We start from the raw sequence: 14,031 nt of genomic DNA, 5'->3' as shown, positions 1-14,031 counted from the left end.
TAAACACATTAAAACAAGTGGCATGAGCAGTACAAAAATGTAAAGTGTTAAACTGTACAGTGTAAAAAAGCTTATCTGTCATAAAACATGTTAGGGAAATGCCGGGTAAACAGATTAGCTGACTTTTAAATGAGTCCTGGGTTGTGTTTGATTGTGACTATCCATCATAGCTATATATCATCATAGCAGCTGTCACTGCTATAATTTCAGACTCTTTAGAGGGAATTCACTTTAATGCTTAGAAATGACGCATGCTGAAAAAGCCTAATACACCTTTAGACCTGTTATTGTCTCAAGAAATATGTGACAAGCTTTTAATCAAACCCATGTGATTAGGAATGATTACAGAACAGTTGCTGCTGTTTAGTCTATGATTAGCTGTGATTGACAGCCTTTACATGTACGCATTTTCTTCCTCTACACTGCAGAAGTTCAGTCTGCATCAGTGACTGTTGGACGATTCCAGGTGACGCCCAGCATGGACATCCCTTTGCCTGATGCGCCTGCACCTGCAGCCCCCAAGCCCGCAGAGAATAGCAGCAGCCAGTCGGAGAGCAGCACAGAGGAGCAGGGTGAGTCTGAGGCGAGCCTGGCCACCTCCCTCACAATGACCCCTCCCCACCCACAACCCCGCAAAGGTTCTTCGGGAGTCCAACAGGAGGCCGACGGGCAGGCTGGATGGGCCGTGAGCCAGGAGCAGCAGCAGCAGGAAGAGGAAGATGAAGATGAGGAAGAGGTTATCGGGGAACAGCCAAGGGGGAGGAGGAGAAGCCGTCGAAGGGCGTACAGCCTGAGCCTGTTGGGAACGTCTGCAGACAGCGGGCTCTCTGTGACGGCTGCTGATACAGAGGGGAGGCTGTGGGACGGAGCAGCGGACAGTCCACAGTACACCAATGCCCTTCACAATTTATGGATGATGACTTATAACCGCAGTGCTCCCTACCTAAGCAGTGATGACTCAGACAGTGAAGATGAGGACATGCTGGAAGAGCTTCAGGAGCTCAGAGAGAAGTAAGTGACACCACTTAAGATAGTTAAGGTAACGTATAACAAAAAAAGCTTTTTCAGGAACATTTTAAACTGTTTGCTTAGACGAGCTACATTATGAGCATTCATATCTGGCATTCGTTTGAGAGCACTGGAAAAAAACTTGCATCCGTTTTGATATAAAGAATAACGAGGAAATGTCGAGATTTGCCAGACAAGAGAACAGACTTATTGTCTTTACTGTAAACAGATTGTGTTTAGATAAACCCCCCACTCTCCCAAAGTCATGTTCAAATTCAGTACATAACTTAATCAAAGACCTAAATTAAAACTCTGATTGAGTGAGTCTTTAAATGTGCTTCTTTTTGTCCTTTATCAGACATCTGGCAGAAGTTCTGGCCCTGCAGGCTGCCCAGAAAAGAGAAATTGAGGAACTTTATAAGAAGATGGGAAAGGTCCCCCCTCCGGGCATCGTCTCTCCTGCTGCTATGTTGTCCAGCCGACAGCGCCGCCTCTCCAAAGGAAACGGTTTTCCTTCGTCTCGCAGGAACAGCCTTCAGCGACTGGAGATGTTACCGCTTCAAGGTAACAAAGAATATTCCCTTCTTTATTTATTATCATGTAAATATGCAACAGCTTCGAGTCTGAATGAGTTTTATAAGTCATGTACTGCTTTCCAAGGTATCATTAGGAGAAACTCTCTTGGAGGCAGCAGCAGTGGCTCGCAGGACAAACCTTTTAAAGGCGTCACTTTTGCCACAGACCTAAGTAGAATGGTGAGTCAGCACTTCCTTAACAAGCTTTTGATTATATGACAAATGAAACAAGGTGCAGGTATAAACAAGTTAAATTTAGCGATTGTTTGCACATTAATTAACATAAACACACAGGTGTAGCCATAAAAACGAATTCATGCCTTTATTTTAATGCCGTTTTTAAAACGCCATTAAATTCAAATTAAGAAAAGACTTCCAATTGAAATTCACATAAAAAATGTTTTTCCTCTGATGTCTCCTCAACATGAGAGTGAGCTGAAATGTAAACATGGTCCTCCAGTTGTTTGTTAATGTGAAAACAAGAAAGCAAAAATATTATTGTTGATCCAAATTAGATTGTCCCAAATCTAAACCAATAAAGCCTGAACCACCAAGAGTAATCGTTATTCTCGTTGTCTTGACTCATTGGCCTCATATTTGTCACTAAACTTAAAAAGCATCTTTCCATTAAATCCCTGGATCTAAAACATAGTCTGTATGCAAAAGATGGCCATAGCTTCTGGGTCTGGAAAGTAAGGCCAATACTGAAGAGCCTTAAACTTGCATTATTTTTAATGGCCAGCAGGGGGCAACTCCTCCAGTTGCCTTCCCTTGATGTCTGACATCATGAAACACTCAATTACAAGTTTTGTGTCTTATTCAGTACAATATGATGTTCATTTTGTAAATTATAATACCACCCAGAGTCAGAATAGAGGATAAACCTGAGTTACATCCATTAGTCGTTAGCCTACCAGTGTGCAGCGTCCATCGGTTTCTCAGATGGTTTTGAAAGCCAGCTTCAAAACGGAGCCTTCACTTGCTAATAGGTCATGACTGCAAAAACACTTAGCTTGAGGCTTCAATTACTAATGGGTGATGTCACAATTGCCACATGCATCTTTTATATGCAGTGTTTAGCTTAAACTGTTACATCCATTAAGTCAGCTAATGTGTTTTATCATCCAACTGTTACTGCTAACTGTTTCAACACCTATAAAAACAGACTCAAAGACTTGGTCCAACAGATTGAGTTACATTTTCTGACCTGAATGTGTAGAGGAGGCAAAAATGTCAGGAGAGGTTTATACTCATAAGAACCTGTAGACACCCTTTAACCATTGTCCTCCATACACAACAAAAAAGCATTGTTCTAAATCGTGTTCTTATATTTCACTTTTCTAGTAACAAACTCCAAGCCAAGCACGCCGTTATCTGGACTACCTCATCTGAAGTGTGACTGCAGTGGTCAAACCTGTCCCGTAGGAGGATCGCTTTAACCCTGGCACACCTATCTGCAAACTGCTCCCTGTCCGCCCATGGCCACTTACCTCAAATGTATAGAAACTCATCACCAGTGGAGCTGGATTTACACGGGAAGTGTAACCTCCAGATTTCAGCCCATTATCTCGACCTGGTGAACTTGTTGCAGCTGAAGCACAGAATAGCAGCCAAGTGACACGTTCGTGTCTGCTCTTTGTAAATAAACTGTCAGATCCCAACGGTTCGGACGTAACCACCTTCATTCCAGGCTGCCGCAGTGCTCTGCACAGTGTCACATCACGACATTATTTTTATCTTTTTGCCTGAACGCAGTCAAGCGGCGGTATGCCGTGCCGCAGCTGCCGAGTTGCAGCACTTTACCACGATTTTGACGCAGAACGACAACAGTTGCTGTTTTCCTGCTTGTCTGACTCGCTGCTGTTAACCTAGTCTGAGCACAGAAATGTGAACAGTGAGACTGACACACACACACACACACTGACAGCTATTACACACCTCACTCGCTGTAGTTTGGTAAAGATGTCTCAGCAGCTGCACAGTGAACATACATTTTTTTTTTTTTTGCTAGAACTGTGATCAATGCCTTCCAGGGGCTTCAATGCCTTCCAGGGGCTTCATTCAGTTATTTGTTGTAGTCTTTATCTGGCTTCCTTTAGTGATTTGGACACCTATGTTTTCTCTAGACTCGGCTTGAAGATGTTTGACCGCAATCACTGATATTTTCAGATGTAGTGAAGGTGATTTTTTTTCTTTTTTTCTCCATTGTACAGCTGTGTAGTAAGATATCGTGTCCCAACAGTGAGAAATGTTGTACGATTCTTCAGCAAAAGGCAAATTTAGTTTTAAACACATGGGCAGAAGTTCAGTTAAATGGTGCACAAGTGTAAAAATGTTACGCATCACTTTCAAAATCTGGTAGCTGGTTTTAAAAAAAGGGGGGAAAAGGATGGTGAGAAAATCCACCTAGACTTTATACTACTGAATTCCTGTTAACTGTACATGTGTATATAACGGAATTCATTTATAGATCATGTTTACAATTTAGGAGCAAATTAAATACTTCAGCTACCTTAATCCTTTCTCAAACAAGTGTGATTTGTCGCTTGTTCCAGAGATCAAGCACATTGTGCACTTTAAGTCCGCTTGTAGTTCTCAGTCATTTAACACAGTTGTGTGTAAAACTATTCACTCAAGCGAGAGCTAACGAGTTTTCCTGTCATTTTTTTCCCCCCATAGATGATAATCTCCCGTTTCATGTTTGATCACAGAAGTGATGATCTACCCACCCACTGTTTTAAACAATGTCTATTTTTGTGGGGTGTAGAGGAATCAGTCAAAGCTGTGAATCTGTAGCTGTTGCCTTAAAATATTCCCATCACACACTGAATTTCTTGCCACCTAAACTCCCAAATCTTAATATATTAAAGGAAATAAAGTTTCTAGTCCAGATTTATTTGAATGTAAATATATAATTGTATTGCTTCCTGAAGCTGCTGTCCTGCCATGCTGAATCTGTGCCTTTCCCTAACAATGTCTTATTTTGCTCTTGAGATTTGGTGGTTAGATCCAACTCCATATATTAAATTTTGATGAAAATAAATGCGATTCTAAGTATTACGGTGTCTTGTGTCATGTTTACTGCTTTCTGTCTCGTTCTTAAATAAATGGTAATACAGAGACATAGCTGTTAAGCAATCTAATACATGAGGCTTTTATTTCATAAATCAAAACTTTATTAGCATAAATAATGTTATTTTTGCAGTGTCACTGGCATTCTCTATTGTTGAAGGCCACTGTAGATTTTTAAGTCATTAGCTGACTGATATTTTTTCATATTCCCTTTATTTTAATCATTGCTGGAAACATCAGGTAAAGGGTGCCGATTGTGCTACAGTGTAGCTTCTAAGGTCATGATCAAGTCAGCAGATTGGTCCTTACCACTGACAGGTAACTTCTTCAAAACTACACCACACTTAGTTAAGTCAGCCATACAATTGCCTTCAAATCAAGACCAAGTCCAGCTGTCTCAACATTACAAAAAAAAAAGAACACAGCAGCCATGGAATATGATCAGTGGCATCATGAGTCCTCCTCCTCGTTAAGTGCAGGACAGAAACAAAGTCCAACAACAAGCAGATGACGCTTAAATCTCAGTTGGCACCGGTTTTTGGTCCCTGCATTCTCGCACGCTTGGCCTCCTCATCGATCTCATCCATGATCCGCTCCTGGGAGACTGAGTAAAATGTGTAGCCGTCTAATTTGGAAGCAAGTGGTTAAGAGAAATATTTGAAAGCATGAAAACAAAATAAATTTACCGAAAAAACTAAGTACATCCCATGATTAAGTAAGATAACTTCATTGTCCTATTGGATGAACCAATTCTGAAGAAGAATTACCTGTTGGACAGATGGCCTCAGATTTGACACTAGAATACTTATACAGGGGAGTTCATGATAAACTCAATGATTGCAAGGTGTCCGGATCCTATGGTTGCAAAACAAGTCCAAATCATCACACCTCCACTGTGCTTGACAGCAAGGTGTTTGTACTCATATGCTGTGCATTACGGTCAATCCACGTTGGTCTCGTCTGTCCAAGGGACATTGTTCAAGAAGTCATATGGTTTGTTCAGAAGCAACTTTGCAAACTTATCAAGTGCATTTGATTAGCAGCACCTGGCTGCTACTGACGCGCTTAACTGCCATAAGAGTGGATGAAATTTTCAGATTTCGACATCTGTCATTACAAACTGCCAGTGATGCGTTCAGGAAACACGTTTATCCCAAAACACAAGAGGAAATATCATTGCTTTCAGTTAATGGATTTCATTGATCAACAGAATAATAAATTCCTTCAAACGAGGTGCTCCAGAGGCCAGTTTTCGCTGCCATGTGTAAGAAGTTAAATTACCAACCCTGAAACTCTTAATGAATTCTCTTTTAAACGCAACAACACTGATGTTTACCTTTGGCAGTACACTTAAATCGTTTTACACCTACCTGAGCTAGCTGTCACGTTAGCGTTCAATGAAACTGACAGCTATTACTCTAACTTAAGTAAGCCGATACATTTGCGTCTGTCTTAATACTTGGTAAACGAGCTTAACCTAACTCCTAAACAGAGGACACAGCTTAACGTTAGCATGCTACGCTAACGTTACATAGTTCACCTTGCGTTGACGTTTGACAAGGATACAAATTCCCAACACGAGCGCACCGATAGCGAGTCCCGTCACCACGTTTCGTGTCCGCAACTTCGACGTTCTCCTCTTCCACTGTTCCAGTTCCACCTGTCTGATAAAATGCATTTGATCTTGAGAAAGACCCTCTTTGGTTGGGTCTATCCTGGCTGCGTATGGAGCGTTGGATTTCTGAGGCGGCGTTTTGTCGGCCATATCTGCACTTCGTGAGGTTAGCACGGCGCTTTCACGATTGTTACACGCGCCGCTGCGTTGTAAACACTCTGCTCTGTCAAAGCGCGCTGCGTGTGTCCTATCCGGGTGTTATCAGATCTGCGCTGAGAGGAACCGCCAAGAAAACAACGTGTGCAACTTACAAATGAGTCGCAGAGGTAGTTTTTGGTTCCTGTTAGAAGACGGTCCTACGGGGGAAACATGCGGGAATAGCGCCATCTTTTGGAAAATATAAGACGCAGGTTATTTATTTATGGGTGTCTAGTTTTGAAAAAGTAAATAAACTTAAGAGTAGTCTGTCACATAAATGTAGCTGTCTGTCGTGCTCAGAGTAAGTTACTGAAGTTAAAATGGCGAAAAGATTATTTTTTTCTCCAAGTAAAAGTAATGCAGCAGGTGTAAAATTCGGGGAGGCCTCTTTTGACCTACTGACTGATTTTCTTGTAAATCTGGACAAAAGAAACAAAGATAACCTCCCGAGTTCAACGAAATATTGCGGGAATTTCAAAAATAAGAGAGTCATTGGTGAGTATTGCTCCGTTTTATTATTTTGTAGAAAACATTTGTTTGTCTTTTATTCGTAAATATATCGCAAGATTTTCAGCTGGAATCACGTGAATAACCGTTTTTCTTTCCGTTATTGCTAACTGAAATTTATCAATGAGCCAAGTAGAACTTGTTTTATTATTATGTATTTCTTTATTTTTATTTGGATTTTTTAAACCTTCCTCCAGATGTCTGAGATTTTATATTTGTTTGTTTTTTTAAATTTTAGATGTGGTTGTTTTGTGTTTGCCGTTTTTTGTAGATTTTTTTAATGCTCACTATTATAGAGTTTTATTTGTTTGTTTTGTTTCTCAACATGCCTCACATATTGTTCTTTTATATTTTTTGTATGTTGTTTTCTCCTTTCCTTTTTCATTACTTTAGTTTTTGTTATTTTATTTGTAAGTCGTTTTTCTTGTTGTTGTTGTTGTTTTGTAATGGTGGGGGAAGTTCAGAATCTGACATTATCAGATCTGCGTTGAGAGGATATAGTACACAAATTTGGGGTATATGAAGTATGCTATGTACTTCATATATCCCAAATTTGAGAATTTTCAGTGATTAAAAACCACCAGGTCATTACATACCCTATAAAATAACTTAAGTGAAATCATATAACAAAATAAAACATAATAAGCCAGAACAAGTGAGTTCAATAAGAAATAATAAAATATGATAATTATAATAAAGAAAGAAAATAACTCAAACAACTCAAATGTAAAAAATCAAATTAAGTTAAAATCTTAATACATTGAAATAATGTGACAAGAAAGAACATTTTAATTAAATGCTATTTTTGAAGCTGGAAAAAAAAGTTTTAAAAAAAGTTCAGTAAATTCAATAAAACAGGGGTTTCAAACTCCAGGCCTCAAGTGCCAGTGTGCTGCAGGTTTTAGATCTCACCCTGGGTCAACACACCTGAATCAAATGATTAGTTCATTACCAGGCCTCTGGAGAACTTCAAGACATGTTGAGGAGGTAATTTAGTCATTTAAATCAGCTGTGTTGGATCAAGAACACATCTAAAACCTCCAAGACACCGGCACATAAGGCCTGGAGTTGGACACCCCTGCAATGAAGCAAAATAAAACAGAAAAAAAAATGATTACTAAAGTCATTTAAAAGAAAAGGCACAGCAGAAGTATTATACCATGAAATATACTGCTAGCACAAGAGAGAACAGCTGGCTCTCTGCTAGACAGATGTGTTGTAAAGAGCCACAATACAAACACAACACTTTGTGAGGCCAACTGTCTTTTTATAGTCTTGTAAATGCCCAATAAACAAGTGCTAAAGCAAACTGAGGCTGGCTTCAATGACAAACTTGTCCAAACTGTCAAAAACTAAACTAAAATCATTATGTATGTTTGGATTACTTTTATTTAGTATTCTAAGTAAAACATCTTTGGTTATGAAAAATAAATTAATTTATTAATTAAACTAAATCAGGTTTTTAACATGTTTTTACTCCTATAGCTGTTCATTTAGTTTTACTTAACTGTAGTGACCTTGCTCAGATAAAATAATGTTAAAAAATAGTCCAGATGAAAATAATGCAGACTTAAAGTAAAACTGCAGCATATCATCCATGGTAGATAACCTACTATAAACCACTACTGTGTACACACCAGACTTACAGCAGAGTGTCTTTTGTGTATTTCAAGCCTTTGGGGTGAAGTCTGTCTTTTGTCAGCAGGTAGTGACTAAGCTGTATAGGACTACCTCTGAATGGCCCACTAAGCCTCATTGCACCCTGTAATCACTCTGAAGTCTTTCATACATCTGGATCTGTGAACCCTGTCATTATGGAGGTCGATTCACAATATAAACTCCTTGAGGCAGCTGAGTTTACCAGCTAGGAGCATCTCCGCAGACAAATCCTGTGAGAGAGGATGAGGAGGAGCAATGGAAAACAGTGATAATAACTTTTAATGAATCCATATGCTTCCTTGTAGCCCACAAATCAGCTAAAATACCGTTTATATGGCTAGATTTATGGGAACAGCCTTGTGAGGCGTGCTTATCAGTGTTGGTTTCACCTGTTATTGTCAAATGTTGCAGAGATGAGGGCCTAAATGTAAAGTCTCAAGTAGGCAAAGGGAAACTTAAAGCAAGCCATTTATTGAGTTGCTTTAAATTCAAAAGATGCAGTTCATAAGGAAAACTGAAAACTAACCTGCTAAAACCTTAAATCTAAAAACACACTAAGGCTGGAAAGCAGGTAGAGAAATGTGAGCAGACACTCTGACTGTATATACACAGGCAGGCAATTTGGAAAGGTAGAGACAGCTGGGGAGAAAGACACAGCTGAATTAAATCACAGAGTACAAGAAAAGGGGATGTTAAATTAAAACAGAAGGTGGGATGGCTTAATAGCATAAAACACAAATACATAATACACAGAGAATGCAGAGAAGTTAATAATAACTTCCAAATTATATTTTTAAAATGATGAATCTGATGATGTATCTCTGTTTCTCAGAGAAACAGAGATACAAAAAATGGACAGTTTATTTCTAAAACTTGTCACGTTTGAGTCATAATACCTCAAATACCTTTGCAGATCCTCAAACATGTACATGTAATGAATGTGGAAATTGTACTTTTATTTTCATAAGAAAGCTTAGCTTGTTGTGTGAATGAACTGTCCATAATTTTAAGACTAAAGGAAATGGAAACATTTGGAGATTTTTTTTTTAAGGTTTATTTATCTCACAGGTTATGTAACTTGTAGTGGTCCAGCCCACGTGAAATCAAATTGGGCTCTATGTGGCCTATGAAGTAAAATGACCTTCAAACTATTCTCTTACTTATTCTATTTCTTATTCTATTTCTAAGAATAAGGACCCCACCCATCCTAAACTCATTTTGGACACTTCTATCCATAACCTTATTCTTTTGTTATCTATCCAGATCTAATGAACTTATGCAAGGGCTGGGATGTGGATTAAAGCTAGAACTATTTTCCACATCTTCAAACTGTATCTGCAAAAACTGGCACCCAAATGTGCATGATGCCAGGTTTATGCTGGTGCCAGCATGACAGGATGTGAACATTGATGCTTCCCCCCTCAGCTGGATGCTTCTTTTACTCGTCTGATTTAGATCTGAGAAGAAAATAGTTCCTCTGTGCAACGCCACACAGCCACAGACCGTACAAAGGATAGTAATAATAATGTGTTAGTCCCCGTAGGGAAATTACTCCTCTGCATTTAACCCATTCACCCAGTGAGGCAGTGGGCAGCCACCAGTGCAGCGCCCGGGGAGCAGTGTGTAGGGACAGTACTTTGCTCAGGGGTACCTCAGCGTAGCTGTTCAGTGGATTCAAACCCCTAACCTTCCAATCATGGGGCAACCACTTTACCTACTGAGCTATCCCTGCCCCTTTTTCCTTTTCTTTTTTTTTCTTTTTTAAAATAATAATAGACATAGCTTTGTAGGATTAAAAAAAGTGTGGCCAACCCAGAATTCCTCTAAACCTGCAAATTTAAATATCCATAACAATTTCTCCAGCTCCAAAAAGACTTTCAGTCCTATAGTTGTTTATGGGGAAAGAGCTCTGATCTCTGTAAATAACTTCCTGAGGACTTTATGGGCTAAACCACTAGGTAGACGTCTCTGCAGCTAAGATATCTTAAACTGGTGAACTCACATCAAACTAGTATAGATTTCTAAACACCACTACAGGTCAGAGGAAACATTGGTACATTTGAATTTGGGGTTAAGTGTCCCTTTAATGAACATGTGACGTTGCTTCTAAATTATTTTTAATGTTTTATGTTTTGCTCTTGTGCCTTCCTCTCCTGTGTTACTCAGAGTACATCTTACTGATAACTAAAGAACTGAGACTGGATCCACTGGTTGGTTACCACGCTGTTGAATTACTTCAAAGGTATGATTGAGCAGCACATGTAACTTTCCCTGTTGGTTACACCCTGTGTATTACTGGTTTTAGTTAGCATACTGTCACTTATAATAATAATTATAATCATTATCTTTGCCAGGTTCATGGTCAAATACATTGAAGATTTCATAACCGCACCCACACCTAAAGGTGCAACTTCTAATCGTCCGAGAAGTTATGAGGATGCTGTTTATAACAAACTGAAGGACAAATTCCCGCTGATCATCTTCTCCTGTGTTCAGCTTGCGAGCAAGCTGTCTCTGCACAGTCATGCAAGTTCTGCCTTGCCAGTGATTACTTATGTCAGTTACCCTGAGATCGCAAATAGAATAATCTTGCATAATTCTTCCACACCTTTTGCAGATAATTGACAACAATACTGCTGTACACTTTCTACACTCAGTCAGCTGCACTGTATCCAAACAGACTCTCCTGGAATCAGAGCTGATGGTCTTGAAAGGGCTTAAATTCAGACTAAATGTCCTCAACCCACTGACTTATGTGGAAATACTTCTGGAAGTTCTCGGTAAGGGTCCATATATGCACAGAAAAGTTTATTACATATTATAAATATTAATGTCAGTGCTTTGAGATGATTACATAAACTCTTGTAGGACACAATGAGCCATCAGTCCCTATGAAGCACCTTTATCACTACTGCCACCATGTTCTCCAGTTTATCAGCCTGGAGAGGACTGCCATCTATGAAACCTTGTTAATGACAACCACTGAGCGTGTCAGCCCATCCAGGGAACAGAGGTATTAGATTTGGCTTTAAGAAAATATTTCTGATAGATGGTAGAATGGACATGCAGCTTTGGAGAACATTCAAAGGTCAGATGGTCCAATCACTTTTCTGTGACCTTGATGGGAAATGTCATGAGATCCATTAAAGATCTGAAGAATTCATAAGGACACAGGGAAAGAGAACCACAACGAACCTCAGAGAATCTGACTGCACTTGCATTAGCTGTTTAATAATGTGGTTTTTGATGTTAAGACAGCAATGTGCTGAAATCTGACTACAAAAGATTCATCCTATATAATTTGCCCTTTTCACTGTCCTTATAATACTGTTTTATACAGCTCATATAATAGAGAAACTGTGAAAATATGACTTCATTACTGAAGTTATAAATTTAAATAAAAAGGAATAAATGGCCTATAAAGTGAAATGAAATGTTTGTTACCCTGAGATTACTTTCTCAGCCCATCAGCTCATATTTCCAGATCCAGTGTAATTCCTGCCTATATTAAGGCTTTCTCTGACTGAAGTCAAAAAAAATGAATCCCAATCATAAAGGTTGGCAATACAGCAGCAATTAAACTGAGTACATAACTGACTGAGTTAGCAAACTGAATTACAATAAACCTTAAATAGCTCATAATCTTGATTTAAAGACCCTTTTCCTTTTTTTTTAACCTTCTTCAAAACTTAGCAGGTTTACATTTACATGATCTGCATTACTTACATCATTCATATTGATCCTTTGGTCTGATGATGTATTGCTGTGAATTATGGGACAGCTTTATCTTCTTTCCTCTCATAAAGCTTGGTCTGGTGTATTCTCTGCTGAAGGAGGTAATACAGGAAGCCCTGAAGCGCCATTCTTTAGTATTTAGAGAATTCGACCAGCTCTTTTTTGGTTGCCACACAGATACTTCAGTGTCACTTCACTTAATTCAAAAACCTACAGCTTGTCAGGCCAACTAGTGTTCATAATAATTTAGGATGATGCGGTACAGTACACACCGGACAGGTCAGCAATCTGTTGCAGGGCTAACACAGAGAAACAGCCAACCATCACGCTCACATTCACACCTACAGTCAATTTAAAAATACCCATTAACCTAACCCCATGTATGTGTTTGGACTGTGGAGGAAGCCAGAGTACTTGGAAAAACCCACACAGACACAGGGAGAACATGCAGACTCCACACAGATGCCCCAGGCTGGATCTGAACCCTTCTTGTTCTCTTGCTTGCAAGTAAAAACAAAAACAAAACCCCAACATTTTTTGCCATCCACCTCAAAATCTCAGGTTACTTCCTGAAAATTTCAATTGAGTTCAACTTAGTGATTTTCTCTCAAGTTTGAGTTATTTACCTGAAATTTTGAGACTATGTTTTCTAAACTGTGTAATCTATTTTTTTAAACAATGCTGGGAGTGAAAAAAAATATTTGTAATTAATCAACTGGGCGACCGTGGCTCAGGGGGTTGGGAATCGCATCTGTAACCGGAAGGTCGCCGGTTCAATCCCTGGGCTCTCTGTCCTGGTCGTTGTGTCCCTGGGCAAGACACTTTACCCTACTTGCCTACTGGTGTTGGCCAGAGGGGCCGATGGCGCGATATGGCATCCTCGCTTCTGTCAGTCTGCCCCAGGGCAGCTGTGGCTACAACTGTAGCTGCCTCCACCAATGTATGAATGTGAGAGTGAATGAATAGTGGTATTGTAAAGCGCTTTGGGTGCCTTGAAAAGCGCTATATAAATCCAATCCATTATTATTATAACTAAAGCTGAAAGACTTTTAATGCCACAACAGACTGATGTCAGTATAGAAAATTACCCATCCACTGTTTTTGATTTTGTGTGATTTAATATGTCATCAATCATTTGTGAAAACCAGGGAACAATTTGTACCAGTGACTGAAGACTGCATGCTTCTGGGTGTTGGTGTCATCGCTGTGGCTGCATTCATCCTCAGAAAGTGGGAACAGGTAAAGTAAAATTTCTTTTTTTATATTACACCTACAACAGAAATTGTTGTCACTGTAAAGGTTCAAATAACCTTTTTAAGTCACCTACTTGATTTCAATTAAATTAAATCTGAATCTAATCTAACTGTGTTTAACTGTAGGTAGTTGGAGAACTGAGCCACATCACAAGAATCTCAAAGAGAAGCATCACTGATTTTGCTCACGCGACTTTGGTGCACATTGTTGGCATCAGCTCCAGTGTCACTCCACTCTCATGACTGGCATGAGAAGAAAAAAAATCTGTGTGCTGCAATAAAATGCCACCTAAACAAATAAAAAAATCACTAAAGATTGGCGATGTTGCCAAAGTGTTAGAAAAACTGTTAACTGTTCATTCTGTGAAGCCAAATAAATAAAAAGAGATTAGAGCTGTGGAAATACAAT

At 39.3% G+C, this 14,031-nt stretch overlaps 3 protein-coding genes across 5 annotated transcripts in view; 2 read left to right on the top strand and 1 right to left on the bottom strand.

Annotated features, from left to right (window-relative positions):
- Positions 1-4,640, top strand: part of wnk4a (WNK lysine deficient protein kinase 4a) — a 50,547-nt gene extending 45,907 nt beyond the window's left edge. For both annotated transcript variants that reach the window (XM_040039035.1, XM_040039036.1), the window contains 4 exons: positions 429-1,011; positions 1,367-1,572; positions 1,669-1,763; positions 2,928-4,640. In XM_040039035.1, coding sequence (XP_039894969.1) covers positions 429-1,011; positions 1,367-1,572; positions 1,669-1,763; positions 2,928-2,930 — 887 coding nt within the window. In that variant the 3' untranslated portion in view covers positions 2,931-4,640. The remainder of the gene's footprint in view (positions 1-428; positions 1,012-1,366; positions 1,573-1,668; positions 1,764-2,927) is intronic.
- Positions 3,768-6,544, bottom strand: LOC120738033 (cytochrome c oxidase assembly factor 3 homolog, mitochondrial). The gene is made up of 2 exons (XM_040039052.1): positions 6,222-6,544; positions 3,768-5,280 (listed from the first exon to the last, which is right to left on the bottom strand). Exons 1-2 carry the CDS (start codon positions 6,418-6,420, stop codon positions 5,177-5,179), a joined length of 303 nt encoding a protein of 100 aa, XP_039894986.1. The 5' UTR covers positions 6,421-6,544; the 3' UTR covers positions 3,768-5,176.
- Positions 6,545-6,557: 13 nt separating this feature from the next.
- On the top strand, positions 6,558-13,996 carry cntd1 (cyclin N-terminal domain containing 1). Of its 2 annotated transcripts, none has more exons than XM_040039048.1 (7): positions 6,558-6,963; positions 10,801-10,876; positions 10,989-11,190; positions 11,315-11,414; positions 11,503-11,647; positions 13,518-13,608; positions 13,749-13,996. In XM_040039048.1, the coding sequence occupies exons 1-7, from the start codon at positions 6,789-6,791 to the stop codon at positions 13,863-13,865; spliced, it is 906 nt and encodes a 301-aa protein (XP_039894982.1). In that variant the 5' UTR covers positions 6,558-6,788; the 3' UTR covers positions 13,866-13,996. The 2 variants fall into 2 exon arrangements, with proteins under 2 accessions (XP_039894982.1, XP_039894981.1); XM_040039047.1 differs by having other exon boundaries at positions 6,560-6,963; positions 10,989-11,160; positions 11,252-11,414.
- The last annotated feature ends 35 nt before the right edge of the window (positions 13,997-14,031 follow it).

This window comes from Simochromis diagramma, unplaced genomic scaffold, assembly GCF_900408965.1.
Source record: "Simochromis diagramma unplaced genomic scaffold, fSimDia1.1 OVJJ01000402.1, whole genome shotgun sequence".
Classification (NCBI taxonomy): domain Eukaryota; kingdom Metazoa; phylum Chordata; class Actinopteri; order Cichliformes; family Cichlidae; genus Simochromis; species Simochromis diagramma.
The sequence above is the reverse complement of the archived record's forward strand: the minus strand, read 5'-3'. Positions and strand labels throughout refer to the sequence as shown.

Bases quoted from the DNA above. Each gene is read 5' to 3' on its own strand.
- LOC120738033 (XM_040039052.1), bottom strand. From the start codon at position 6,420: ATGGCCGACAAAACGCCGCCTCAGAAATCCAACGCTCCATACGCAGCC. The intron at 5,281-6,221 runs GTATCCTTGTCA...CTTCCAAATTAG, and splicing joins TGCGCTCGTGTTGGGAATTT to ACGGCTACACATTTTACTCA.
- cntd1 (XM_040039047.1), top strand. From the start codon at position 6,789: ATGGCGAAAAGATTATTTTTTTCTCCAAGTAAAAGTAATGCAGCAGGT. The intron at 11,161-11,251 runs GCAAGTTCTGCC...CACCTTTTGCAG, and splicing joins AGCTGTCTCTGCACAGTCAT to ATAATTGACAACAATACTGC. The intron at 11,648-13,517 runs GTATTAGATTTG...TGTGAAAACCAG, and splicing joins AGCCCATCCAGGGAACAGAG to GGAACAATTTGTACCAGTGA.